This window comes from Chiloscyllium punctatum, chromosome 27 (assembly GCF_047496795.1).
Source record: "Chiloscyllium punctatum isolate Juve2018m chromosome 27, sChiPun1.3, whole genome shotgun sequence".
Classification (NCBI taxonomy): Eukaryota; Metazoa; Chordata; class Chondrichthyes; order Orectolobiformes; family Hemiscylliidae; genus Chiloscyllium; species Chiloscyllium punctatum.
The window spans coordinates 37,454,225-37,481,144 of NC_092765.1; the positions used below are offsets into that span (position 1 = coordinate 37,454,225).

The following is a 26,920-nucleotide window of genomic DNA, read 5'->3' on the forward strand; positions in this document are numbered from 1 at the left end:
TTGGCTTCCAGATGCCTGAATATATATGTGAAGGATGTCAACTTTTTTTAATATATTAATTCTTGCAATGTAACCATTGTTGAAAGAGTGTTATTTCTGTTCGCCGAGCTGGGAATTTGCGTTGCAGACGTTTCGTCCCATGTCTAGGTGACATCCTCAGTGCTTGAAAGACAACGGAACAAGGACATGCCATAGAGAAGGTGCCATAGCCTGTCTGTGGCTGCCATAGAGAAGGTGATAATTGGCCTTTTTCTTGAATGTGCGATGAATGCAGTGAAAATCCCACATTGCCCTTAAGTAGTATTTGGACCCAAAGACAATGAAGAATCAGCCAAGCATGCTTATGATGAGGTGGTTTCTGTTTTGGACGTGAACATGGAGGTGATACTATTCCCTGGTTCCTGATGCTATTGTCCTTCTCGATGGCAGAAATCATGGAATTTGGAGACTGTCACCAAAAAAGCCACTGATGAGTTGCTGCAGCTCGTTGTTGTGGTTCTGTTCGCCGAGCTGGGAATTTGTGTTGCAGACGTTTCGTCCCCTGTCTAGGTGACATCCTCAGTGCTTGGGAGCCTCCTGTGAAGCGCTTCTGTGATCTTTCCGCCGGCATTTGTAGTGGTTTGAATCTGCCGCTTCTGGTTGTTAGTTCCAGCTGTCCGTTGCAGTGGCCGGTATATTGGGTCCAGGTCGATGTGCTTATTGATTAAATCTGTGGATGAGTGGTATGTCTCTAGGAATTCCCTGGCTGTTCTCTGTTTGGCTTGTCCTATAATAGTAGTGTTGTCCCAATCGAATTCATGTTGCTTGTCATCTGCGTGTGTGGCTACTAAGGATAGCTGGTCGTGTCATTTCGTGGCTAGTTGGTGTTCATGAGTGTGCATCGTTAGCTGTCTTCCTATTTGTCCTTTGTAGTGTTTTGTGCAGTCCTTGCATGGGATTTTGTACACTACATTGGTTTTGCTCATGCTGGGTATCGGGTCCTTCGTTCTGGTGAGTTGTTGTCTGAGAGTGGCTGTTGGTTTGTGTGCTTTTTTGAGTCCTAGTGGTCGCAGTAGTCTGGCTGTCAGTTTGGAAATGCTCTTTATGTATGGTAGTGTGGCTAGTCCTTTGGGTTGTGGCATGTCCTCGTTCCGTTGTCTTTCAAGCACTGAGGATGTCACCGAGACAGGGGATGAAACGTCTGCAACACAAATTCCCAGCTCGGCGAACAGAACCACAACAACAAGCACCTGAGCTACAAATCTTCTCACAAACTTTGCTGCAGTTCAGAGTTCCTGCAGCTGCACCTTTTGGAAAATGAAATATATTCCAAATCATCACACTCTTGACTTGTGCCTCATAGGTAGATAATGGTCTATGGGCATTCACTGCTGATGTAAATGTCTGTGTGTTGGTGTCTGTACAAGTACAATTCCATGCAGTATTAAGCATTCTTAGAGCAAGACATTAATTTTCATTGAACAATATTAATTACCAGCTCCACAAAAGGTCTAAGAGTAAATATTCTTTAAATGTGGATCGATTTGTGAGAGAAGTTCAAGAAACCTGTCTACCTGAAACCCACCTCCAAGCCAATCATTTGCCGCTTTCACTGAGGTGATGATCTGGGTGGGTGGTATTCCTGGGCCAAGGAGCCAGAATGAAACTTTAAATATGAGAAGATTCTGTATGATGCAAGCCCCATTATCCAACAGCGTTCGGAATTCAATTCCAGTCAGCTGGATGTCACAAGTCTCAAGGAACCTGGCAGGTTCATAATGGCTGTGAGGTTGAATGATTTGGTAGCTAAAAGACTTCACACTTACCTTCAAATCCTCTATCTGCTTCAGGAATGTCCACTCTTGACCTACTGAGTCCCTCAAAACAAACCCTGTGACCTCTGCCCCAATATTCCCATTACGGGCTTTGATCGTCTCAACCACCATTAGACTGCGCTCTATTCCCAAAATGACCCATGACTCTTGTTCCTTTGTCTTTATTTATTTGTGGGATATGGGCATCACTGACTGGGGCAGCATTTATTGTCTGTTCATAGTTGCCCTTAAGAAGGTGGTGGTGAGCTGCCTTCTTGAATTGTTGCATTCCATCTGCTGTGGGTTGACCCAAAATGCTGTTAAAGAGGGAATTCCTGGGATGTACAAACCAACTGCTGTGACCAGCAATGACTGACTTAACTGGACTTGGAACCAATCCATGATGCTGGAGACATTGTCTCTGCCCCCACCACAGGTTTGTCAGTGGAGAGGGAGGCATTGGCTAGGCTGCTTACCCATGAACCAGTTGACGTCTTTAAGTAGCCAATGATGATGCATTGCCATGACACAGTAAGTAACTGACAACTGTCCAGGTTGTCAACTGATGGGAAGACAGAGGCTCCCTCCTTCTCTGCACACCCTACCCTCATCTTCAGTATAAGTCCTACTTGAGATATTTCTCCACCCACTCTCCTCACACCATCTTACCAAATTTCAAGATGTTACACCTTGTAAGTATAATTCAGGCATTCTCCCATGTTACCTTATTTGTAGTGGTGTGAGAAACTGGTGAGGGGATTCCTGGATTCCAGAGGTTCAGTTGTGAAGAGTGATTATGCAAATATGGCCCATTTTTCTCTCTTGAATTTAGAGATCTGATCAAACTCTTCAAGATCACTGCTACATCCAGCTGGTGCAAGGAGGAAGTGTATGTCATTCAGAAGTGATATAAGTGACTCAGAAGTGATATCAGTGCCTGTGGCCTGAGGAGAATACATGTCATGAAGATGAAGCAATGAGCCTACAGCTAAGAAGGAACAAAATTGCTGGCGTGAGGGACCAATCAATGCTGCTCACTCCCTCCCCCATTCTCTCATTTCCCAGACTGAGTAGCCAGGAAGTCTAATTACCATGAAATAAAGATGGTATAGTCTATGTATGCACCGACACTGAAGTCACTACACACAGAATATTATGATAGGATATTACTAAATTGGAAAGTGTGCAGAAAAGGTTTCCAAAGATGTTACTGCAATTGGAGGGTTTGAGTTACAAGGAGAGGTTAAACAGGTTGGGAATCTTTTTCCTGAATTAGTTGAGAAGTGACCTCATGGAGGTTTATAAAATCGTGAAGGGCGTGGATAATGTGAATAGCAAAGATCTTTTCCCCAGGGTTGGAGAGTTCAAAACTAGAGGGCATAATTTTAAGGTGTGAGGGAAAAGATTTAAAAGGGATCTTGGGGTAATGTTTTCACACACGGCGTGCTTCATTTGTGGAATGGACCACCAGAGGAAGTGGTAGATTTATGTTCGGTCAGAATATTTAAAAGAAATTTGGATAGGTACATGAATAGGAAAGGTTTAGAGGGATATGGGCTGAAAACAGACAAACGGGACTAGTTTAGGTGGGGAAACCTAGTCAGCATGAACGAGTTGGACTGAAGGGTCTGTTTCTGTGCTGCATCACTCCATTACTCGATATTAACAGGAAAGGTTAAGATAGGTAATGATAAACTATTTCCATTGGTTGAGGATTCTAGAACTAGGTAGCGTAGTTTGAGAATTAGGGCCAGACCATTCAGGACAGATGTTAGGAATCACTTCTACACACAAAGGGTGGGAGATGTTTGGAACACTCTACCATAAATGGCAGTGGATGCAGAATCAGTTGTTAATTTTAAATGTGAAATAGATAAATTGTTGTTAAGTAACAGTATTACAAGGATGCGGGCCAAAGGCAAGTAAATGGAATTAGGCTACATGATTTCGCTAAATGGTGGAACAGACTGAAGGGTTGCACATGTATCAATATATATCACTCTATCATTTAGATATCATTTAAACACTTGGCCATGGAACGTGAGCATCACTGGTAAGGACTGAATTTATTGGCCATCCCGAACTTTCTGGGACCATTTCAGGGGACAGGTAAGTGTCAACCATGCTGCTATGGACTTGGAATCACACATAGCCCATACAAGATAATGAGAGCAGATTTTTCTTCCCTAAAGAACATTGGTGAGCCAGAAAGGCTTTTGTAATAATCAATAGTGGTTTTATGGTCATCATTGGGCCAGCTTTTAATTCAAACTTAACAATCTGCTGTCATGGGATTCAACGAGGTAAAAACAATGACTGCAGATGCTGGAAACCAGATTCTGGATTAGTGGTGCTGGAAGAGCATAGCAGTTCAGGCAGCATCCAAGTAGCTTCGAAATCGACGTTTCGGGCAAAAGCCCTTCATCAGGAATAAAGGCTTTTGCCCGAAACTTCAATTTCGAAGCTACTTGGATGCTGCCTGAACTGCTGTGCTCTTCCAGCACCACTAATCCAGAATGTCGTGGGATTCAAGCCTACACCCCCAGGACGTTAGTCTGGGTGCTTAGATACCAGTCTAATGACATTACCACTATACCACCAACGCCTCAAATGCTAAATTTTGAACGAGAGGTGAAATCCCTGCACCTGGCATAAAAGTCAGTGGTAGCCTGTTGTGGCCAACCTGTTGTGCAGTCATGCTAGATTTGGTATACCCTTTAATGCCCTGATAGAAGCATTCTTCCCTACTGAAGAGGATGCTTTCTGTCTGAGAGCTCTCAGCTATTCAAATCACTGGGATCATTTCAGGTGTTCCCCTAAGAAACAGATGTAGATGGGATCCAGATGAAGGTGAAAAATGTGTTGCTGAAAAAGCGCAGCAGGTCAGGCAACATACAAGGAGCAGAAGAATCGACATTTCGGGCATAAGCCCTTCTTCAGGAGTTTATGCCCGAAATATCGATTCTCCTGCTCCTTGGATACTGCCTGACCTGCTGCGCTTTTCCAGCAACACATTTTTCAGCTCTGATCTCCAGCATCTGCAGTCCTCACTTTCTCCAGATGAAGATGACCAGGGTCTTGCCAGAGCCAGCCTGGCAGGGTACAGAAAGGCAAAGGGTGAGGGTGAACAGAGGTGTTCAGGGAGAGGAGGGAAGGATATTGCAGGGACAATGGGTGGAGGATTTCAAACTGAGATGTGAAGTCGGCAACACGTTTTCAACTTAGCTGTCAGATTCTGACTCAAAACCAAGACTCCCTCATGGTACATGACAGCACAGAGCTGGTTTAAACCATAGTACTTTCAGAGGTCAGTCCTGAATCTCTGAAAATTGCAGAGTGGAAGCTATTACAAAATGCTCACTCTCAAAGGGGAACTCACAATGCCACAACAACAGAATGTGAGCTTGGGATCTGCATCCAAATTTCAATGATGGGAATGGCAATAGGAATCTAGTTTGCCATCTTTAAAACGCACCCTACATGGACTGGCTCCATATTGAGAGAGGAGAATCCAGCCCTTGGCATCTGAAGTCTGAACAAAAGAAATATCTTGTAGGCTCGATCCTTCTTATTCAGTAACACCCATTCTAACTTTATGCATTGGATTTATTGGTTATCCTGAGACAAGCGGAAACAAAAATCTCAGTCCCCAGTGACTGTCTGTCCCTGAAGGAGCCACTATTGACCATGTCTCATTCAGTGACATATTTTGCACAGATATTGGGTGAACATGTCTGGCACAAAGGAAGAACACATCTACAATGTACAGCCGTCAGGGGAAGTACTTGAAGTCTGTTCAGCTCCAAAGTGATTCTGGTGAATGGACAATTGAATGAAGGTGTGAAGTACAATCAGCTTAAGGGAAGGGTTTTGGGAATATGGATGAGTGGCTGCACCTTAAAATTTAGGCAAGGGAAAGTCCAGCATGAAATGAGGAATGTCAGTTCGGTTCAAGGATAGCATGCTGACCTCTTTGTCAAAACATAACCAATTCAAACCCTACAGTGGCTTAATCTGGGATGTACTTCAGAGCAGTATTCAGAGAATACTGTATTGCCTGCAATGCCTATTTTTTTTGATGTGATGCTTAATCATGACTTGTCTGTGCAGATATGAGGTAAAGTCACCTTAGCCCTATTCTCTTATTACAGAGAGACAACTGTAGTGGCTTAACCTGAGTATCACCAGGCCTCTGGTGAGGAGAGAGTTTGAGAAGGAGAGTCCTTCTGGGTAACCTCAGCTGGTGTGGGAATGAAGCCCATATTGTTGGCATCACTCCACATTACAAGCCAGCTCGGAGAAGGTGAGGACTGCAGATGCTAGAGGTCAGAGTCAAAACATGTGGTGTTGGAAAAGCACAGCCAATCAGGCAGCATCCGAGGAACAGAGAGTCAAAGTTTCAAGCATAAGCTCTTCATCAGGAATGTCTGATGAAAAGCTTATGTTCAAAACATTGACTCTCCTGCTCCTCAGATGCTGCCTGACTGGCTGTGCTTTTCCAGCGCCACACATTACAAGCCAACTGTCCGGCTAATTGAGCTAACCGACAGCCCTTTGTAGATACAACTGAACCTGTGGTACTATTTCTCCTCCTGCTCTTCCGCCAAGTCACCAAAACAGATGAAATGCTCTTTTTTTTTAACATTGTCATTGCTTTTTGTCTTTCCCCCAAAGGGATAGATAAATTCAAGTTTTTTCTCCATAAAGAACAAAAAGTTAAAGTAGCAAAGAACATCCTAGTATAATGACATGAGTTCAGTTAGTAAAGTACAAGAGTTTCTTTTTATTTTAGTGAACTGAAATGTTGCATAAAAATTGCAACAAATAAATATTCTGCAGTGTTGTTTGTTTCAACAACTGGTGTGTTGCTATGATCTGGGATGCATGGACCGAAAGATAATAAAAATCAAATTTCAGGGTCAGTCATTTCAATGAGAGCTCATTGATTACTCTGAAGAATATCTTTGATGAAAAGCACGATTATCCAGATTATAAATAGGCAGTACCATTCAGCAATAACATTAAAAGGAGACTGGAGTTACGAATCAAACTTTTGCACGGCTATGAGTAAAAAGCAGGGGAATGTGACTAATTGGATAACTGTTCCAAAGTGTCCATGTGTATAAAGAGTAACATGGCCTTCTGCTGAGCTGCATGATTGGTTAGTCTGTTTCCTGGCTGCTCGTGCAATACATGATAGAACAGAGAACATAGAAAAGTACAGCACAGAACAGGCCCTTTGGCCCATGATGTTGTGCCAAGAATTAATCCTAATGTAAAATAAAATAACTTAACCTAGACACCCCTCAATTCACTGCGATCCTTGTGCATGTCCAGCAGTTGCTTAAATGTCCCCAATGACTCTGCTTCCACCACCACAGCTGGCAATGCATTCCATGCATTGACAACTCTCTGCATAAATGATGTGTGATTAGTATAAAGCAGAACAAATTTAGGATATTGTAAACAAGTGGAACAGAGATCAAGGGGGAGAAATTCATCCATGTATTGCTACAATGGTAACTGATTCTAATTCTGTGGGGTCAGTTAGTGTAGCAGGTTGCTCCTTGCATGGCCTATGGAACATTTTTCAGTCATATCACTTGAAAACATGCACAGGCTATGTAAGCCCTACAGCAATGCCTGCCCTCAGGAACTAAGGTACATCTGCATAGTTCTGCCGGGTCCTGTGATAAGTGAACAGATTTTATGCCTCTGTACTCCCCACCACTTATAAATAAGAGAAAAGACCATTCTCCATCATGACCGCTTAGTAAAAATCAAATTTCAGGGTCAGTCATTTCAATGAGAGCTCATTGATTACTCTGAAGAATATCTTTGATGAAAAGCACGATTATCCAGAACATTTAATTGATTCTTCTGATAAGAAAAGAGATCTATAAAAGCACTGCAGGAAAGCAGGTAGTTTCCAGCATGTTAAAAAAAACATGCTTTTGTGAGACAGATTCAGTTTCAGTGTTCTGTAGGTCAAACTCTGCTGTTCCTTGTGATTTAACATTGAATAAGTAGTTCTTCAAGCTTTTCTACACTTTTAACTCTGGCTTTCTACAAACTTTCCCTCAGGCAACTATTTTGGAACAAGAGACTCACTATCACACAGATTCTAAGCCTCATTAGAATCACTTCGGACTATTGAACGTTGAATGCTCAGCTATTACACAATATATTGCTAACTTGTAAACTCAATGAATGCAGACACAAAATAACCTCTGCTCCCAGGTTATAAGCAATGCTGCATTCATGTCATGACTTGCATCATCTGAGATTTCAGCTATTCTGGCAGGTGTTTTTCAAAGAAATAAAAATTGTAAAGTGAGACTTATAAAGCTGAAGCTTGTGGCAACAAAGTTCTCTTGTGATAAATCTTGGCATTGGCAGAGGTGAAATGTTTCAAGTTGGAGCAGCAATTAAGGATTTGAAACCAATTACAGATTTAACTTTTCAAGGTTACATTTGCTGATTATTATCTCTGCATGAGTAGGTGATTGTTGTATTTCTTCTTGTCTGTATTATCTGAATTACAAGTAAAGTTCCCTTAATGACTACTTCATCCATGAATCATATCATTGATCCTTTCTGTAATTCATGACACAGTTTCTTGGCTCATCAATACTCTTCCAGTTCTGTTAATCTTAACATTTTCAATAAACTGCTCAAAATTTCATTATTGAGTAATGAACAGCAGTGAATGAGTCAGCACATTGATGTGACAGCCCGATACTAAAGTATTAAAAGATGCAGGCTCACATCAACTAAGTGCTCAAATTATAAACTTGAAAACTTTCACTAATCCATTCAGAAGACGAGAGGAATGGCAGAAGCAAAAGAGCTTCCCCTCAGTGAGCCAACTGGATGAGAAAGTCAAATGGTAATCAAATGGCCTTAAACATAAGGAGCAGCACAGTGGCTAGCACTGCTGTTTGACAGTGCCAGGGACTCTGCTTCAATTCCACAGCTGAGTGACTGTTTTTAGTTTACACATTCTCACTGTGTCTGTATGTATTTCCTTCAGGTGTTCTGGTTTCCTCACATGGTCCAAAGATGTGGATTTAGGTGGATTGGCCATGCCCCATAGTTTCAAGGGATGTGTAGGCGAGGTAGATTAGTCATGGGAACGGTAGGGTTATAGGCATGGGTCAGGATGGGATGCTCTTCAGAGGGTCAGTCTGGACTAAATGAGCTGAATGGCCTGCTTCCACACTGCAGGGTTTCGGTAATAATGATCCAATAATTGATTGCGACAGCTAAAGTAGGATCGTGCCTAATGTGCTATTGAGCGTGTTCCTCTTGCAGTGAGAATTTACCAGGAAGACACTTTATAGTATGGGTCAATTTAGCAGGCCATCGGCTCAGATGCATTTCTGCCGAAAGTTCTAGTCTGCAGTGGGGAGTTGTGAAGAGCAGATCATTTTGCCAATTTTTTTTTCTATTCCAAAGCGCAATCCTTCCAATCCTTCCAATGGTTTAGAAGCTTGAAAGGCTTGACATTGTTAGATAGGATAGCCAATATGATGGAGGGTTAGATGCATTGACATTGATGGATGCCCAGTCCAGCTGCCTTTTTGGGGTTCTCAATTGCCTCAGTGGCAACATGGGAATCTTCATTTAGTTGATATACCACAGATAGGTTAGGTCTCCAATCATTCCCTTCAGCTGGGAAACCCTAGGAGGTCTCTGCTTTAATTGGTTCTGTCTCTACTGGGCAGATGATCAATGTTCCACCCCAAACAAAGCTGCAAGGAATCTGTGGTCTGTGTTTTGGACACTTCAACCAATTTTGACGTAAATGCATTTTCTGTGGGTGCTATACAAAGAAGACAAACAAAAGGGTCAGTTAACTTGAAATTCAATGCAGTTTTATTTGCAAAATATTCTAAAGTCACAAAAGGGACAAACTGGCTGAATATTATCAAAAATCCTGCTCTTTCACTATGAAGCTCCTGATTCTTACGTCAATGATTCTACCAATTGCAATATTAAATCTTTTTTGCAATCTTAATCCAAACTACCACCGGCTACCAGACTAGGAGCAGGTACCATCCATACAGTTGAATGTGGCCAGACTTTCGAGTTGGTGCTGATGAAGTAGTGAAGGTTGGTCCTGCATGTGGTCATCTTCTGTCTCTCTCCAGGTGGTCAGGATTCTGCTGCTGGGCCAGTCTTTGTTGAGGGAATAGCCACCCAGTGTCCCTTTTCATCCCTTCCTGTTTCATCCTTCCGGAGTATTCTCTTGGCCCTTGCTAAACGATCTTTCAGGTCAAGGCCATGGTGCTCAATGGAATTGCTGATGTGTCAAGGGCATGTCCTCTCTATACATGGTCATATCAGGAATGCAGGTCTCTGGTACTGTATTCCATTAGACAAACCAGACTGATTTTCCAGGACAAGTCCAGGCTTGTCCTTGCTTGCGTTTTCCCTATGTGGTGTGGAGGTTTGTGCTTAATCTGTCCTGAAAGTCCCAGTGGGCCTGGCTGCTCAAGGGTTGCCTGTTTGGTGTTTGGTTTTGGGCCAAGCCAATCAGGCCTTAGGCTTCTGGCCATAAATCTTTTCGAATGGCATCCTCCACTATTTTCCTGGGGGTCTCTACCGCTTCCAACAAATTAAGGCTACAAGTAAAATAACTCATCATTTAGGATGTGGCTTTCAGTTATTCTACAGTCGCAAGCAGAGTATTGAACCTCAAGTAGTGAGAATAGCAAGTTTAAGGTGATCTGGTTCCATGGGGCCAATCATATCAGTTGCTGTCCAGTTTATTGCTGCTTATTCAGTGAAAGAACACAAAAAATAGAGATTCTAGATCTCAACATACAAGGGACATGAACTTTAAAGCATTGCTGTCTCCACTTTAAATGATAAAATTGCCTGAGATAAACTATTGTTCACATTCTCAAACATTGTTCCAGATTATCAGTTTTAAATTAACTATGCCTCTTCTTTCACTAACAGTTTAGCAACAACTAAACTTGGAATATCTTAAATGTTGCAATGTTTAAATGAACATAAATGTCATGAATATTTTAGCTATTTGAATTGTAAGCTCCAGAGTTGTGAGCGTCATCCCTAGTTTTCTAACGAAATTCATACAGGATACAAAGACCTGGTGGATTCTTCTTCATGTCCTTATGTTGTGGACACGTTTCCCTTATTTGCTTTTTTTAAAAACATAAATATCAATCAGATGAAGATGTGAAGAGGAAAGTTCAAGTAGTCAAAAAAATACACTGACTTACAATGCATCTGATCTACTCCTAAACAACATTTCACTCAATCGATTTCCCATGCTCTTGCTATCAGAAAATTCCACTTTACATTTTTTGAGAGAAAGCTAGGTGAATGAGCAAAGTCCACCATGTGTGGTACAACCAGTGTTCAAAGATATGACACTGAAGACAAATAGAAAATGTAGAATGGCAAGCTTAAAGGCCCACAAATTATTGAAGGCTTGGTAATCTGAGAGCTTGCTGTTATTTATAGAAGTGATATAAATTTTATAATGTGTTCAAAAACAAATTGTGTAATGTAGCAGTAATTTCACTCTCTTGAAAATTATATTATTCACTTACAAGTTACACGTGGCCTACCAGAAATCTTTGACATCTTCCAACATAATACACTTCTGATAGTTTTCATTCTCTTGGTATCACTTGATCCCTTATTATGAAAATGCAATACTTTATCTCTCAGTTGAAACCAGTTGCACTGGAGAGCAATCATGTGGCTGTAAATAGACATCCCAAGTGACTACCAGCAAGCATCATTGTCATTAATTGATAGTAGATGCAATATCATGGCATTTAAGCTTTATAGGTTATGATTATTAGAGGTCCCTTCAGTGATTTCAGCTGACTGAATGAGTATCTAAGTTAAAATTTGGTTCAGTTCTTGCAGAGAGAACATTTTACTGAGTTCACCTGCAATTTCACATGCAGTCTTCACAATTTTGTTGTTCCTGCAAACTGAATATCTTATGTATTTAAGTGCACTTGTTTTTTGTGGGTCTTTGAGACAATAACTATGTGAATCAACAACTTGCTAATGATAGCTTAATAACATTTTATTATAAGAATCAATCCTGGATTACATTATGGTAATGGTAACAATATGATAAATCAGAGGAGAGGATGATTTAAATAGTCAATTTGTTATGGACAGTACAGGAATAAATATTCGGTACAATATCAACTTAAAAGTAGTACTGGTTGAATATTAAGTGACACAATATTCAAACCCACATAAAAATGGACATGATTTGCAAACAGCTATGAATCAAGTAAGTGAAATCAGTGTTGAGAAATCACAGTTACACTGAAAAGACGAAACAGATTGACATTTCTTCAGCCCTGTATACGCACATATTTACATTGACAAGGTGAAAATTTTAAGGTGGAGGTTTGGCAGTAGGTCAGAATTTGGTAAACCCACTGCTGTCTGGATACATTTAGAATCATCTTCAATAAGTTAGGGTGCAAAAAGTTGAAGTGCAAGATCCGATAAGTCGGCCTGAGCCATTCCAAAGTGGTGTACGCACAAACATCTTCTCTGCACGTAATAGGAATTGTTGCAAGCTGAGCATATTTGCTTCAACTAAACACATCTGCTGAAGTGTAATTGTTGTTATAGGATAATTACAGAGTGAGAATTCTGTATATCATGCAGCACTGATCTCTTCATCACAGCAAAATACAGTCACAGTTACAATCTTTGGCATTAATATATGAATGGCATGCACAGTCCAGAAAGAATTACACCCAAGCAAAAATGCCACCTTCTGGAAAAAAAACTGATGAAATTTTACCCTTTGGTGCACAACACCAAACAGTGCAAACTATACAAGCAAAAAAATGGCTCTTGGGCCAAAGGCAAAGGACAACATCCATCTCCAGGAAATACCTGCCAAATGTATGATTGGAGATGTGGTTCTAGGATTAGGCTCATCAACAACACATTTTGGAAAGGAATGGAAAGGATTGTCCTTGCATATTCCACAGTGGAAGATGATAGTTTGGCAGTATTATTAATCCAGAGATTTAGGTAGTGCTTTGGGATCTGGGTTTGAATCCTGCCATATCAGGTGGTGGAATTTGAACTCAATAAAAATTTGGAATTGAGTCCAATAATGACTATTGTTGATTGTCAGAAATAAAACATAAAGTCCTTTAGGAAAGGAAGCTGCTATCCTTAACTGGCCTTGACTACATGTGACTCCAGACATAGCAATATAAATTAATCTTAACTGCACTCTGGGCAATCAGGGATTTCCTAAAAATACCCATTCCTAATGAGAATTTTAAAAATCCTTCTTGTTTACTGATGGTATTTTCCCTGTTCCAGAGATTCTCTGCAATGGCAGTACAACTTGGGCTGCCAAAGCAAATCTTCTTTGACCAAGTCAAGGAAGGCACTTGAAGGAGTAATGGACAAAGAAGTATTTCAAAGCCATCCCGAAGGCTTCCCTCAAGGATAGCAACATAGATGTCAACACATGGATGATCCTTGTTGAGAAGAAACTGACTTGGAAAAAGGTCCTGCATAAAGGGATACAATTCTTTGAGAATATCTGTTGGTGTGAGAAAGCACTGAAGAGGAAACAGAGAATGGACTACCCTTACCTCAAGGGTCAGGGAAACACCTGCCAAATGTGTGGACAGAGATGTGATTCTACGATCAGTCTCATCATCTTCACAATGACCCACAGAACCCATAATTAGTGATACAGAAATTCCAAGGTAGACAATCATGCTCATTAGCAAGTGATTGCCTCTGTCACTGTCAACGACCTTGCACTTGCTACTTTGATTTCACAAGTGATTGGAATCAAGAGGCAATCTCATACCAAGTTTAGGAGATGTAACCAATTGGATGACTATCTGCATCACAGGTTTGTGAGTACCATAGACAAGTCTCAGCAACTTTGCATTAAACCCTTCCAAAATGTCCCAAAACCTGGATGATATCAATTAAAGGTGTTAACTAATGCAAATTTATACTCTTATGTTCGACAATGCACAAAGTTCCAAACAATGCACAGTGCACAAACTCAGCAATTTCGATTCTCACTTCATTTAATGGAGTCTACCAGATGAAGACAAGGCTGATAGAATCATCAACAGAAAGTTACCTAGTACATGGATAGTGTTTTATAAAAATCATGGAGTTGAGAATGTGGTGCTGGAAAAGCACAGCAGGCCACGCAGCATCTGAGGAGCAGGAGAGTCGATGTTTAAGGCATAAACCCTTCAAAAACCATGGCCTGTATTCATTTGCTCTTCCATGTGCCAAATGCTGTTAGATGGGCTTGGAAGATGAGAGGTGAAGTTTGGTCACTTTATACAGAGTAGCTTCTGATCAACAATATGTACTTATCTACTGGTGCTGACTAGTTCCTGCTGATACTTTGGATCAAATAAAAGCAAGAGTAACTACCTATTGGTTCCTGAAATACCATGCATACAGTCAATGATAGCTCGTTGTATCAACCATAGCTTGGTTGGAAATGTATAACTTAAACCACAACCACAACCTCAACCAGGATCTTTTATTCTCCACATTGGCTTTCTACTTGCATCAGTTGTAATGGAATAGTGAATATTTCTCTGTGACTGTGAGATCCAGCAACATTCTTTGTGTCAAAGTGAAATACCATGGCATGACCCTTACCAGCATTTAAAATTTGTCACAATCATCTGTAATTAGAGCAACTGGACTACCCATTGAAAAGTATGGTGCTCACAATACCAGCTTCTCCAGGAAAATCACAGCTTCTATCTGGAGGGATTAACTTTATATTGATTTTGTCCTCTGAAGTGATAACAGGTCACATCAGGACCAATAGCGTAGAGCTTCCTAAATGCTTACCAAAGGCTTCTTGAAAGAATTAATGCATGGTTTTCTTTCATGAAACGAAAGATCACCAAGAATGATCCTGCCCAGCTTCATTCTTTCAGCATCAGGAAGCTTAATGATAATGAAATAATTAACCCAGAAGCTCCCTTTGCCAGACAGTTTATTTTATTTTGAGAGATTTTTGACAGTGTTGTTAAAAGTTATGTTTTAAGTAGATATTGGAGTATGATTTATTTATATTAGCAGATTTATGAGCTTTTCAAAGACTTCTCAATGGTGTTTCATAATAAAAGCTACTTAATAACATAAGGGCTCGTAAATTCAGATTATAGTGAATACCGGGTGTGTGGATTGGAGGAATAAGGAGATTAATGTGTGAATGCAGGTAAGGATGTATGAAGGCATGGGGCAGAGGAGGCATAAGGTTTGGGGGTTATAGGGGAGTAAGGTATTTGGAGATGATAATGGCTTTGGGTGGAGCTTACAGATACTCAGACTCATTCCTGGGCTGTTCACGCATAAACTCAGAGAATGCTTTTAACGTGGCTCCATTGGTATCAGTCTGTCTTCATCGTCACGTTGTGCTTACTACAGTGAATAACAGGTTCCACTCTAGCCCATCCCTGACTGCCTCCATGAAAATAGAGTCAGCAGGCACTCCTAGATAGGAGGCAGGATTGTGAAGTAAGGGAATGACCTGCCTTTTGATCCCTGCATCCATGATGAATACTTCTATTGGTCCCAGAATTGGTTTGAAATAAGAAGGGGAAAATGTGCTGAGCAAGCAATGAATCTTTGGAGGCCTCTATCTTAAATGTTCTGCTGTTGAGCATTCAAGACTAAACTCTATAGAATTTTAGACTATAAGCAAAACAAAAAATATAGGAATAGGGCAGAATTATGGAATCGAAGCAGTAGATCATCCATGGTGGTGCTGACTTTGAGGGTCATTATAGCTGCTTTCTTTTACATTTTTATTTGGATTGTAACAACCATACAAAAAATAAAAATGAAATAAATCCTTCTTTATTTATATTAAACTTCTTCAACAGGGATTAATTTGAAGAAAGTTGTGAACACAATGGAATGCTGATGATACTTCTGACCTGCAAGAGAAATCCCACTGACATGGGACCTGAATACTTTAAAACATGCTTCTGTCACCTTCCCTCATACTGTTTTCAACTAATTTAAGAAAATAAACATTCAGAATAGAGAATAATTAGACAAAAGAACAATGAGGCCAGAAAGTTTATAATAGGGTGCATGACATTCCTTAAAAAACTTCCAACAAAATTCCAAACTTATATGATAATTTTATATATATAATATATATATTTCCAAAACTATATTGTGCATGGATATTAAAATGTATGTATAATTTCTCCTCAAATTCAAAATACAAACTTAGATGGCTGGTTCAAAGTGATTCACTTGTAATTAGGATTGGTTTACTACACTGAATATTTACAGTATTACATTTTGGTGTCAATTTCACATCAGCCTATTATATTTTCATAGTACATACTGCTGCCTGTCAAACAAGTCATTTTGTTCACTTAGGCCAATTGACTCTTCTGCTTTCAAGATCCCTTCATAAAGCCCATTCTGCTACACACAAAGAGCTGCAGCTAATTTCTTTTTCATACACAGAACTGTCAATCAGTTGGTATCCCCATCGTTCATACTTCAGCCTGTCAATCACTCAGTGCCAGACTGCTCTCACTTTGCTTCCCAGAATCTCAACCAATAAGTAACATGCTCAATGTACCCAGCTGTCATTCCCTTTTCATTAGAAACAAAAGCAGAAAATGCTAGAAGCACTCAGCAGGTCATTCAGCATCTGTAATGAGGGAAAAAAAGGTTAACATCTCAGGTTGGAGCTTCCATCAGAGTTGTCAGGGTTCAAGTGAAGGTCTCCACCCAAAACATTCAGCTGCCTTTTTTCTTTACAGATGTTGGTAGCCTTGCTGAGTGCTGTTGGCATTTTTCTTGCACATCTTCTGCTGTTTTGCTGTTATTTCACATTCTAAAACATTTTAAAAATTTTAGAAAGTCAGTTTCACAAAATTGAACAATATGTCTGATTGTATGCAATATTGTAACTAGATATTACATTCAAGTGGTATACCATACAGGCAAACTGCAGGTTCAAAATGCCGATTATAACACAATGTGTTATGCTCCCCCCTTTTATATCTCAAAGCAATAGTACCACACTTCAAATAATATTTGGAAGATTTATATCTTTTTCCTTTCATATAGATAACAAATTTGTCTGATGAAGGAAGACTTTACAATACTAGTTAATTGAAATCCAAATTAGACATTCTGCAACTTTATTACAGTGACGATTTGATCCTTAAATCAACAGTTTACTCACTTGATGTGAATCTCTGCAATTGCAGAATAATTACTACTTTCAGGGATGACTTGACACTCTTCAAAGGTAGCAATACCATGGTGGGGGGAGGGGAGCAGGGGGGAGTCTTTTGATCTGAAATGCTTGTCTCCTATAAACATGATGAAATACTCTCAAAGTGGAGACAACACATTATTTATTTACCAGGGTTAATATATAAGCTGAAAACAACAAATGCTTTTCAGAACAGGTTCCAGCATCTTGTTCCTACATTAAGGTACAAGCTTCCCCATATAGAACTTACTGTATCGGGTTTCTAACAAAAATAGGCTTATTCCAGAATTGTATTGAAGTGGTCAGTCTGTGGCAGGTTGCCATACACTTGAGTGAGGAAGTGTCCTCCCAACGTCTGGAAGCTGATCAGTGAAATATAAATATAAAAGCTCAACTGAGCTGGGTCCTGAATACTTTAAAATACTTCTGTCTATCATCTTCCCTCATACTATGTTCTACTAAATTAAGAAAATAAACACTCAGAATGGAGAATAGTTAGCTAAAGAACAAGAGAACAGATAATATATAATGGGGTGCATGACATTCTTTGGTAACTAGTTGAGAAATGTGCAGATATAACAGTGTACTAGGTAATCCTCTTAACAATAACCACATGAAAAACCCTGCGTGCATTGACAGGCAGCATGTCCAATGATTGCAGCAACAACTCCAAAGCCCTGTCTGAAACTGAATAACAGAAACACAGAAAAATAAAACAGGGTATCATTAAAAGCTAAGTACAGATATCTCAAACTATGAGCTAACTGTTTAAGTTCTTCAGCATCACCTACATCATCTACAAAATCATTGAAAACTTTTGATTAAAATAAAATAAATTAAAATCTATCAATCACTTCCAGGCAACATACTAATACCAGGATAATAATTTTGCAGTATTTAACATGTCAGTGAGCTTTAAACTTGAAGCTCCTCATATATTTCATGTTAGAGAGTTTTGAACTTTTAGATTTTGTTTCATTTCAACAGCTTCCTATTTAAAAAAATTCTATAAATTAGTAATGAAGCTGCTTCCATGTTGCAATTCTATTTTCTGAATGGACTATTTTCACTTTATGCTTATGTGAAAAGCTTTGTTTTAATCTCCCGAGCACTGCTTTATTGCACTTATTTATAGCTCTATATCATCCATACATAATCAATCCACCTACGCAGACACTCAAAATATTTTGAAAATGACTCACAACATCAGAATGCCTAAATTTAAATGTTGCTGCACAGGCACATGGTTTTAGGTGAGCATATGGACAGGACACAACTAACAAACTGTTCTGTAACACAAGGACAATGTTTCCAAACAATAGCTCTTACCTTTTGTAGCCATTGCGTGTTGTTTTCCAAGATGCCCTCAAGTTGCTGCAACCGCTTTACAGACCGGTTGGGTTCCACTACTGGAGGAGCGTCTCCTTGCAGTGAGTTGGACATGTGGTAATCGGCGGAAGGTTGACAGTTCTCAATCTCTGGAAGTAGAAATGTGTAGCTGCACGGTCCATGCTGAATTTGATGATGGTGCTTCTCTAAATTGTCTGTTGCTTTATTGTAGGAGCTGAACCCTGACACAGCCAGGAAAACACAAACACAACTCACAAATGACAAGTAGCTTGATAGCATTCTGAAGGCTTCCAACTGCAAATGAACTGTTCATAAAACTGGGAATGTGCAGGGGAAAGAAGAATAGGAAAAGATTCCAGACCGTAACCAACTTCTCTTCTGTCTCTGGTTCTTGGACTATTCAATTGCTTGGTCATGCATTCGGGGGAAAAAAAGAGTTACTGCTTCTCCTGACAGTTCACTGGCTTTATGTAATGTTGCCAAGAGTTTGTTTTCCTTCTGTGACTCAATGATAAGGCTCTGTATTGCTTCCTATGTCTCACAGCCCACGTTGCACTGACAAAGGCAGGAAATGTTCGGTTGCTCCTGATGGTAAGGCTCTCTCCCCCTTCGGGTTGGACTGAAGCCCACGCATGGATTGAGATATTTGGTGTTAGAAGATAATGAGTCAGTGGCTATATCTCAACATCTGATTTTACCACAAGAATGTGTGATTAGCACACGGTCTGCTCCCTGCAGTAGCTTTTGTCTCAGTGTTTGAAAGTTTATCTTAGTGCACTATTCCAATAACAAGGGACATTTTATACCATTGTCCAGCCCACACTGTTTTCAAAGTCGAGGCAGTAAATCAAGCTTCAGTAAAATTCTGGACAAACTTCCATCACCTTTAGAGGAATAAATTGTGCAAAGTTTACTTTCAGCATATTACTCATGGCTTGTATACCCTATAAGAAATGTTAAGTCGATTCATAATTCTTTTTCAAATTTCTCATAAACTTCTTTTGCAGATAATAATGTAACCCTATCAGCCTAAGTGGGCTGATTGACTCCTAAGACATAGTTAGGCATTCTTTCAAACAGGTACACAAGTGCAAAAGGCTTGACCTGCCATTTCTTTAAGGGATGTCAAGGACCACTCTCAGCATGAAAATCACTTGGTTTCTCTTCCAGCTTTGTTCCTAATTCCCCCACCTTACGTTTAATAACTCTGCCAGCTATTCACCAAAGAGCAAGGCATTGACAGACAGGTCAGTTTTCTGAAGAAATGTTAAATAGTGGCCCTGTTTTCTCTCTCATTTAATATATGCTACGGCACTAGCAGAATGAGAGTCGAAGACTTCTCTTGAATGCCCTGATCAATATTTATCCCTTCACTAACATCACAAAACAGAATCATTGGATAATTATACATTGCTTTTAGTGGGACATTGCACACATTGATTGTTGCATTTCATACATTTCAAAATGTTTATAATTATAATCTTGAATGTAAAGTATTTTGGAATGTATAGTTGTGAAAAATGCAATTTAAACTCTCCTTCTTCTTTATGTTATCATCAAACAAAACATTTCTAAAATAGAAGTCTTTGTTACATTATTGATGAATGCAGTGTGTATAACTTGGTAAAAACTGGATAATAAAGCCTGCAACAAACTGAAGAAACCTTAATTTCAGATATGTTGCTGAAGTCTGCATATGAAAATGGATGGCTAGGACACTTAACAAAATTCTCTATAAAGCTGAAGTGCTGTCAATGTTTTCCACTTTGTCAATCATTTCAATAAAGTTTCAATGTTGGCTTATGTGTCCGCCAGAGAAAACATTTCATTTTGTACTAGCTGATCTCCGATGGTGAATGCCACAGGATTATTTGTTCTACATACGAACCTGCAGTTGGGTACGTAGTTATAGCAAATGATTGCAATGGCATATGAAATCTCATTTTTTGCAAGTGAATTGGAATATATAGTTTTTTTTCTATAGTTGTGGAAGGCATTTGTGAGATCACATCTGGAAAACAGGGAACAGTTTTAGTCTTTGGTTTTTCGGAAAGTTATAAATGTGTTAGAAGTAATCCAGACAAGGTTCAACCAACTAATATTTGTGATGACAATCTTATATTATATAGGCTGAATCTATATTGATCAGAGTTCAGAAGAATAAGAGGTGACCGTATTGAGACATATAGGATTCTGAGAGGACTTGCCAGGCTGAAACAAAAAGTTTCCATTTATGAGAGGGACAAGAACTAGGGAAAACTGTTTAAAAATAAGGGCTCTTTCCATTAACCTGGAGACAAGAGGGGGTAATTTTCTTTCTCTCAGAGAGTCACGTAACTTTGAAAATCTCTTCCACTGAGAGTGGTGAAGGCAGACTGAGTATTTTTAAAGTGCAGATAGATAGCCTATTTATTAACAAGCAAGTTAAATGGTACTGGGGAGTTAGTGAGAATGTGAAGTTGAGGCCATGATCAGATCAGCCATGAAGGTATTGAACACAGAGAAGGTTAGAGAGGGTCAAATGGTCTATTCCTCCTCCCAATTTGTGTATCTATGTTTTAAAGCAGGAGTGATACGTCACAACCATTCTGCAAAATTATAGTTTATTACAGGTTGAATAGTCTAGCTTCAGAAAACCACTGAGTTTATTATCCATTAACGTCTTAATCTGCTGAAACCGTGATCATTCTCTTTCAGTCTCTCTGTTACCTGTTCTCTTACATCATTATTATGACCTGCTATTCCCACAGTGTAAAATATTAGCAATTACAAATCTTCAAACTACCAGCTGTGCCCCCTTAAGGCAATGACGATAAAATTAGCCAAAACAGGGCTCTTGTTCTGCAGTGATTGTGTCCCTAACTCTGAGCCAGAATGACTCTATTCCACTTGCTCCAAGTGTGGAATAACATTTCTGAACAGTTGATTAAAAATATCTATCATTGGTCAAAAGTAAAAGGAATTGATTCCTTTATTAGATTTGAGTGGCTTGCTTTACCTTAAAGGTAAATTTGATTCTTTGAAATATCACAATTCTAAACTATTCCATCAATCCAACACATATTTTTCAGGCTCTACCTGAGCTACTGAGGCTCCAGTAGGCCAGGCAGGACGTGCGACACCCTTTCTAGCCTGGATCACACCAACTTTTAACACTGGTGAAGATCCAAGAGGTAATGTGGATCTCTGTCCCAGGTTCTGATCCCTGAACCAGATCCCAATCCCAGACCAATGACTCTGCATTCCCTTGGAGTTTGGTGGAATTCCAATTCTAATTTGTAATCCCAGAATTCCCATCCCAAACTGAGCTGTGACAGCTTCAAACCTATGGCCAGGTATTTTTCATTGCCCTTGATCAGTGGGTCTGTAAAATCTCAGAGGGTCCATTTGGTGATGTCTGAGACCCCATAGTTAATGATTGTGAGTATTGCCTTTCCAGCACAGATGTACTGTGTATGGAAACCCAATTCACAACATTTCCATTACTCCTACCAACCATGTGCCCAAGCCATTTGAATTTCTGACATCCTGTTTATCAGTCAAGTTAATGTAAGTCACTAATAAATGCTGCTTTTTGGTGCTGAGGAGTAACATGCATGAGACATAAGTGAAATGATAATGTCCCTGAACTAATAGAATCATAGAATCCCTACAGTGTGGAAACAGGTCATTTGGCCCAACAAGTCCACACAGACCCTGCGAACAGGATCCCACTGAGGCCCCTTCCCCTAACCTATTACTTTACATTTCACCTAAACCTTACATCCCTGGACACTATGGGCAATTTAAGATGGCCAATTCCCCTAACCAGATCACCCAGAGGAAACCCAAGCAGACACAGGAGAATGTGCAAAGTCCATATAGACAACTGTCTGAGACTGGAATGGAACCCGGGTCCCTGCCACTGTGAGGCAGCACTGAGCCACCATGCTGCCCATTAATCTGGAACCTGAGGCTAACATTCTGGACAAATAGGTTTGAATCTCACTGCAACAGATGGTGAAATTTGATTTCAAGAAAACAATTCTAGAATCAGAAGCTAGCCTGATGGCAAACCCATCTAGTTCACAAATGTCCTCCTGGGAAGAAAATCTACCACTTTTATCTAGTCTGGCTCCAGACATGGAGAAACGTACCTGACTTTTCACTGCCCCCATTGAAGTGGCTCTAGGAAACCACTCAGTTCAAGGGAAACTAGAGATTCAAGGGCATTTAGGAATGGAAAATAAATGCTGGCTCAGCCATCGACACCCATATCCCACAAACAAGCTTCTAAGAAAGCTGGCATGCTAGCATGGGATTAGAAAAAAATCAGATTAAATTTCAAAGTGTATTCAAATTTCAAAATATTGCATGATCCTAATGTATCGACTCCTGATTCAGAGTTTTATTGGTGAAATACAATTGCAATAAAAAGTGAACAATGAAATCTGTTTGAGATATACAAATATACAAGATCAATGGAAAAGAAAAGACCAGTTGGCCCATTGACTGTCTCATAATGGGCGGCACGGTGGCACAGTGGTTAGCACTGCTGCCTCACAGCGCCTGAGACCCGGGTTCAATTCCCGCCTCAGGCGACTGACTGTGTGGAGTTTGCACGTTCTCCCCGTGTCTGCGTGGGTTTCCTCCGGGTGCTCCGGTTTCCTCCCACAGTCCAAAGATGTGCAGGCAAGGTGAATTGGCCATGCTAAATTGCCCATAGTGCTAGGTAAGGGGTAAATGTAGATGTAGGGGTATGGGTGGGTTACGCTTCGGCGGGGCGGTGTGGACTTGTTGGGCCGAAGGGCCTGTTTCCACACTGTAAGTAATCTAATCTAAAAAAAAAAAACTCTGTCTGAGCATCATTGCCTTCAATGCTTTTCATCCATTAAATTATATAACCTTGCAGGACTGAGGAAGAAAAGAGGTAAAGATAAATTGTTCAACGAATTCAGAGAAGCAAGTGCTTTGGCAAAATTAACACCAACTTTCCAAGGCTGATCAAACTGATTTGGATCCAGAAAAGAACAACCATTGTAAAACTCCCACTTTTTTGTATCCTTTACTTTCAGTCAGAGACAGCAACTTGCCCAACTCCCTTTTAAATGCTTCAAAAGCAACTACACTCAATATAAGAAATTAGAATAAGAAATTACCTTTGCAGTATGGAAAAACATCTTGGCATGTAACTACACTTAGCTAAGTTATATACATGTGTACTGTTTCTCCTTAACATATTTAATTCAAACATAAACACATGAAAATAGATCATTCTCTGCAGTATTTTGATGACCACAATCAAACCTCCCTAATGTCTGTGCTCTTTCTGAGTAAAGCTCTTGAAGACTATTGTTGTGTAAGGGTATTTCAATCAGGGATCAATCTAATCATTCTGCACTGAACCTTTGCCATGATCTTTGTATCACTGCCAAACAAGAGATTGAAAACTGGTCACAGTCCAAGATGAGACTTAACCAAGAGCTTGTGCAAGAATACTACAGTGAACTTTGTTTATAAATTTCCATCTGCTTATATTATCCATACTTACCAAAGAGACCTACCTGTGGCACTAACCATTACTCAGTATCATAGGGATCAATTTCTGAGACATCACATATTAAACAGAATGCTCAAATCAGTTCGTTCACTGGATTCCTCAATTAATTTCAAACTTGTTAATTTCCTGTGTTTACCAATTCATGTACTTACAGTGCTAATTGTGTGCATTCCCTTTAACTAATGCAGTTGTGAAATGGGCCCTATGTCTTAGTAATTGGATTCCAGCTGAGAATGAAACAAGTTCCAACAAGTCTTACCACCATCAAAGACAAGAACTAAATTCATGAGCAAGAACAGAGGAAGAAAAGTATGCTAAATTGAAGCATAAGCATGGCTTCAAATATTGGATTCTCAAATATGTGCATACTGTTCAATTTCAGCCTTAAAATGAACTTTATTGTCCGTTGCAATTGCGAATATTTTAACTGCTTTGGTCTGTTAAAACACCAGTGTTGTTGGGTGATGAGACAATGATATACATGATGATGTTAAAAATTATGAAACACCTGGTTATAGTCCAACAGGTTTATTTGGAAGCACTGGCTTTTGGAGTGCCACTCCTTCTTCAGGTAGCTGTGGAGCAGGACCATAAGACATAGAATTTATAGCAAAAGATCACAGTATCATGCAACTGAAACGATATATTGAACAAACCTAGATTGCTGTTACATCTTTCATCTTTTAGAATGGGTTGCACGTTTCAGTTCATTAATATGTAACTGTACATCTAAGTAGGATCTAATTGTGAAACCAAACTGCAAACTAAGTGAGATGCTGCAGGAACTCAAATTTACAGAGGTGCTATGGTGATAGCAACAATTGGAACTTACTATGATTGATGAGAGTGCATTGTATCTTCCTTTAGTCCCATGACTGTGCTAACCACAACATGAAGTTGATTGTTTTATGCAGTTATGGATATGGCCAATTAAATACTTAATCTGTATAATTTCTATCATCACAATCAGGTTTCTTTAAAAAAAACAAACATTATTGATTTATTGTGAAAACAATAGGTTCCCCATGGGAGACTGATTAGCAAGGTTAGATCTCATGGAATACAGGGAGAACTAGCCACTTGGATACAGAACTGGCTCAAAGGTAGAAGACAGAGGGTGGTGGTGGAGGGTTGTTTTTCAGACTGAAGGCCTGTGTCCAGTTGAGTGCCACAAGGACCGGTGCTGGGTCCTCTACTTTTCATCATTTATGTAAATGATTTGGATGCGAGCACAAGAAGAGGAGTAGTAGTTTGCAGATGACACCAAAATTGGAGGTGTAGTGGAGTGGACAGCGAAGAAGGTTACTTTAGATTACAATGGACTCTTGACGGGATGGGCCAATGGACTGAGAAATGGCAAGCGGAGTTTAATTCAGATAAATGTGAGGTGCTGCATTTTGGGAAAGCAAACCTTAGCAGGATTTATGCACTTAATGGTAAGGTGCTAGGGAGTGTTGCTGAACAAAATGACCTTGGAGTGCATGTTCATAGCTCCTCGAAAGTTGAGTCTCAGGTAGATAGGATAGTAAATAAGGCATTTGTTATGCTTTCCTTTATCGGTCAGAGTATTGAGTACAGGAGTTGGGAGGTCAATTTGTGGCTGTACAGGACATTGGTTAGGCCACTGTTGGAATATTGCATGCAATTCTGCTCCCTTCCCATCAGAAAGATGTTGTGAAACTTGAAAGGGTTCAGAAAAGATTTACAAGGACGTTGCCAGGGTTGGAGGATTTGAGTCATTGGGAGAGGCTGAACAGGCTGGGCTGTTTTCCCTGGAGTGTCGGAGGCTGAGGGGTGATCTTACAGAGGTTTACAAAATTATGAGGGGCATAGTTAGAATAAATAGACAAAGTCTTTTCCCTGGGGTGGGGGAGTCCATAACTAGAGGGCATAGGTTAAGGGTGAGAGGGGAAAGATACAAAAGAGATCTCACGGGCACCTTTTTCATGCAGAGGGTGGTACGTGTATGGAATGAGCTGCCAGAGGAAGTGGTGGAGGCTGGTATAATTGCAACATTTAAATGGCATTTGGATGGGTATATGAATAGAAAGGGTTTGGAGGGATATGGGCTGGGTGCTGGCTAGCGGAACTAGATTGGGTTGGGATATCTGGTCGGCATGGATCAATTGGACTGAAGGGTCTGTTTCCATGCTGTACATCTCTATGACTCTATGTAAAGCTGATTAATACACTGTTTGAAGGATGAAAGTATGAATATCTACATTCTAAATACCCAAAACACACACAAGCACATGCCCATTATTACCAGGAAAAGGGAAGAAATAGTTTTATCTTTCTCAAGATGCACTTTGGAAAACATGTTTTTGGCCAATGGTCATTGGTTCTTGAAGGAGTAAGGTCTGGGAACATTCAGATGGCTGCCAGCCTGGTCATTTGATATATGTAGTTAGGTGTCACCAAACCTAGGCAGTTCGCTCTAGGATCTTTGAAAAAGTAACTCCCCTAGGATTATTTCATGCATTGCAAGTGGGCAACTCTGATTCAGTAGATTCACAAAAAGGATTGTCACTGAAACAGGAAAGCTAAGTTGGGAAGCTCCTTTCTTTCAGCAAGGAGGTTACCAACTACCACAAATAATATCCAAATTTGAAACTGGAACTTGACAGTTATAAAGACAGGCAGGGTAAACAAGCAGTTATCACAAGGTATATGACTACCAAGCAATGCCTTGTTAAAATAAATGTTCCAGTGTCTTTTCATTTACCTCTGAAAGAAAGCCAGTGGTGGTATCCACAGTCCTTCAAACCCAAGTCTACATGAATTATTAAATATGAAGACTTCATAACAGAAATTGTGCCAGTTCTAGCGGCTACTCACTCTATTCAATGCTTTGAAAAAAAACACTTGCTGGAGAAACATATTGAGACTTAAAACTGGTGAACAGTACAACTTGTCATGGTTTAGTCATCAATATTTCTAATGAACAAATCATGCAAA

At 39.9% G+C, this 26,920-nt stretch overlaps 1 protein-coding gene across 1 annotated transcript in view; it reads right to left on the bottom strand.

The window, feature by feature from the left end:
- The window catches only part of angpt2b (angiopoietin 2b), a 246,509-nt gene that overhangs the window by 204,159 nt on the left and 15,430 nt on the right, over positions 1-26,920 (bottom strand). The window contains exon 2 of the mRNA XM_072548528.1: positions 18,403-19,307. Coding sequence (XP_072404629.1) covers positions 18,403-18,702 — 300 coding nt within the window. The 5' untranslated portion in view covers positions 18,703-19,307. The remainder of the gene's footprint in view (positions 1-18,402; positions 19,308-26,920) is intronic.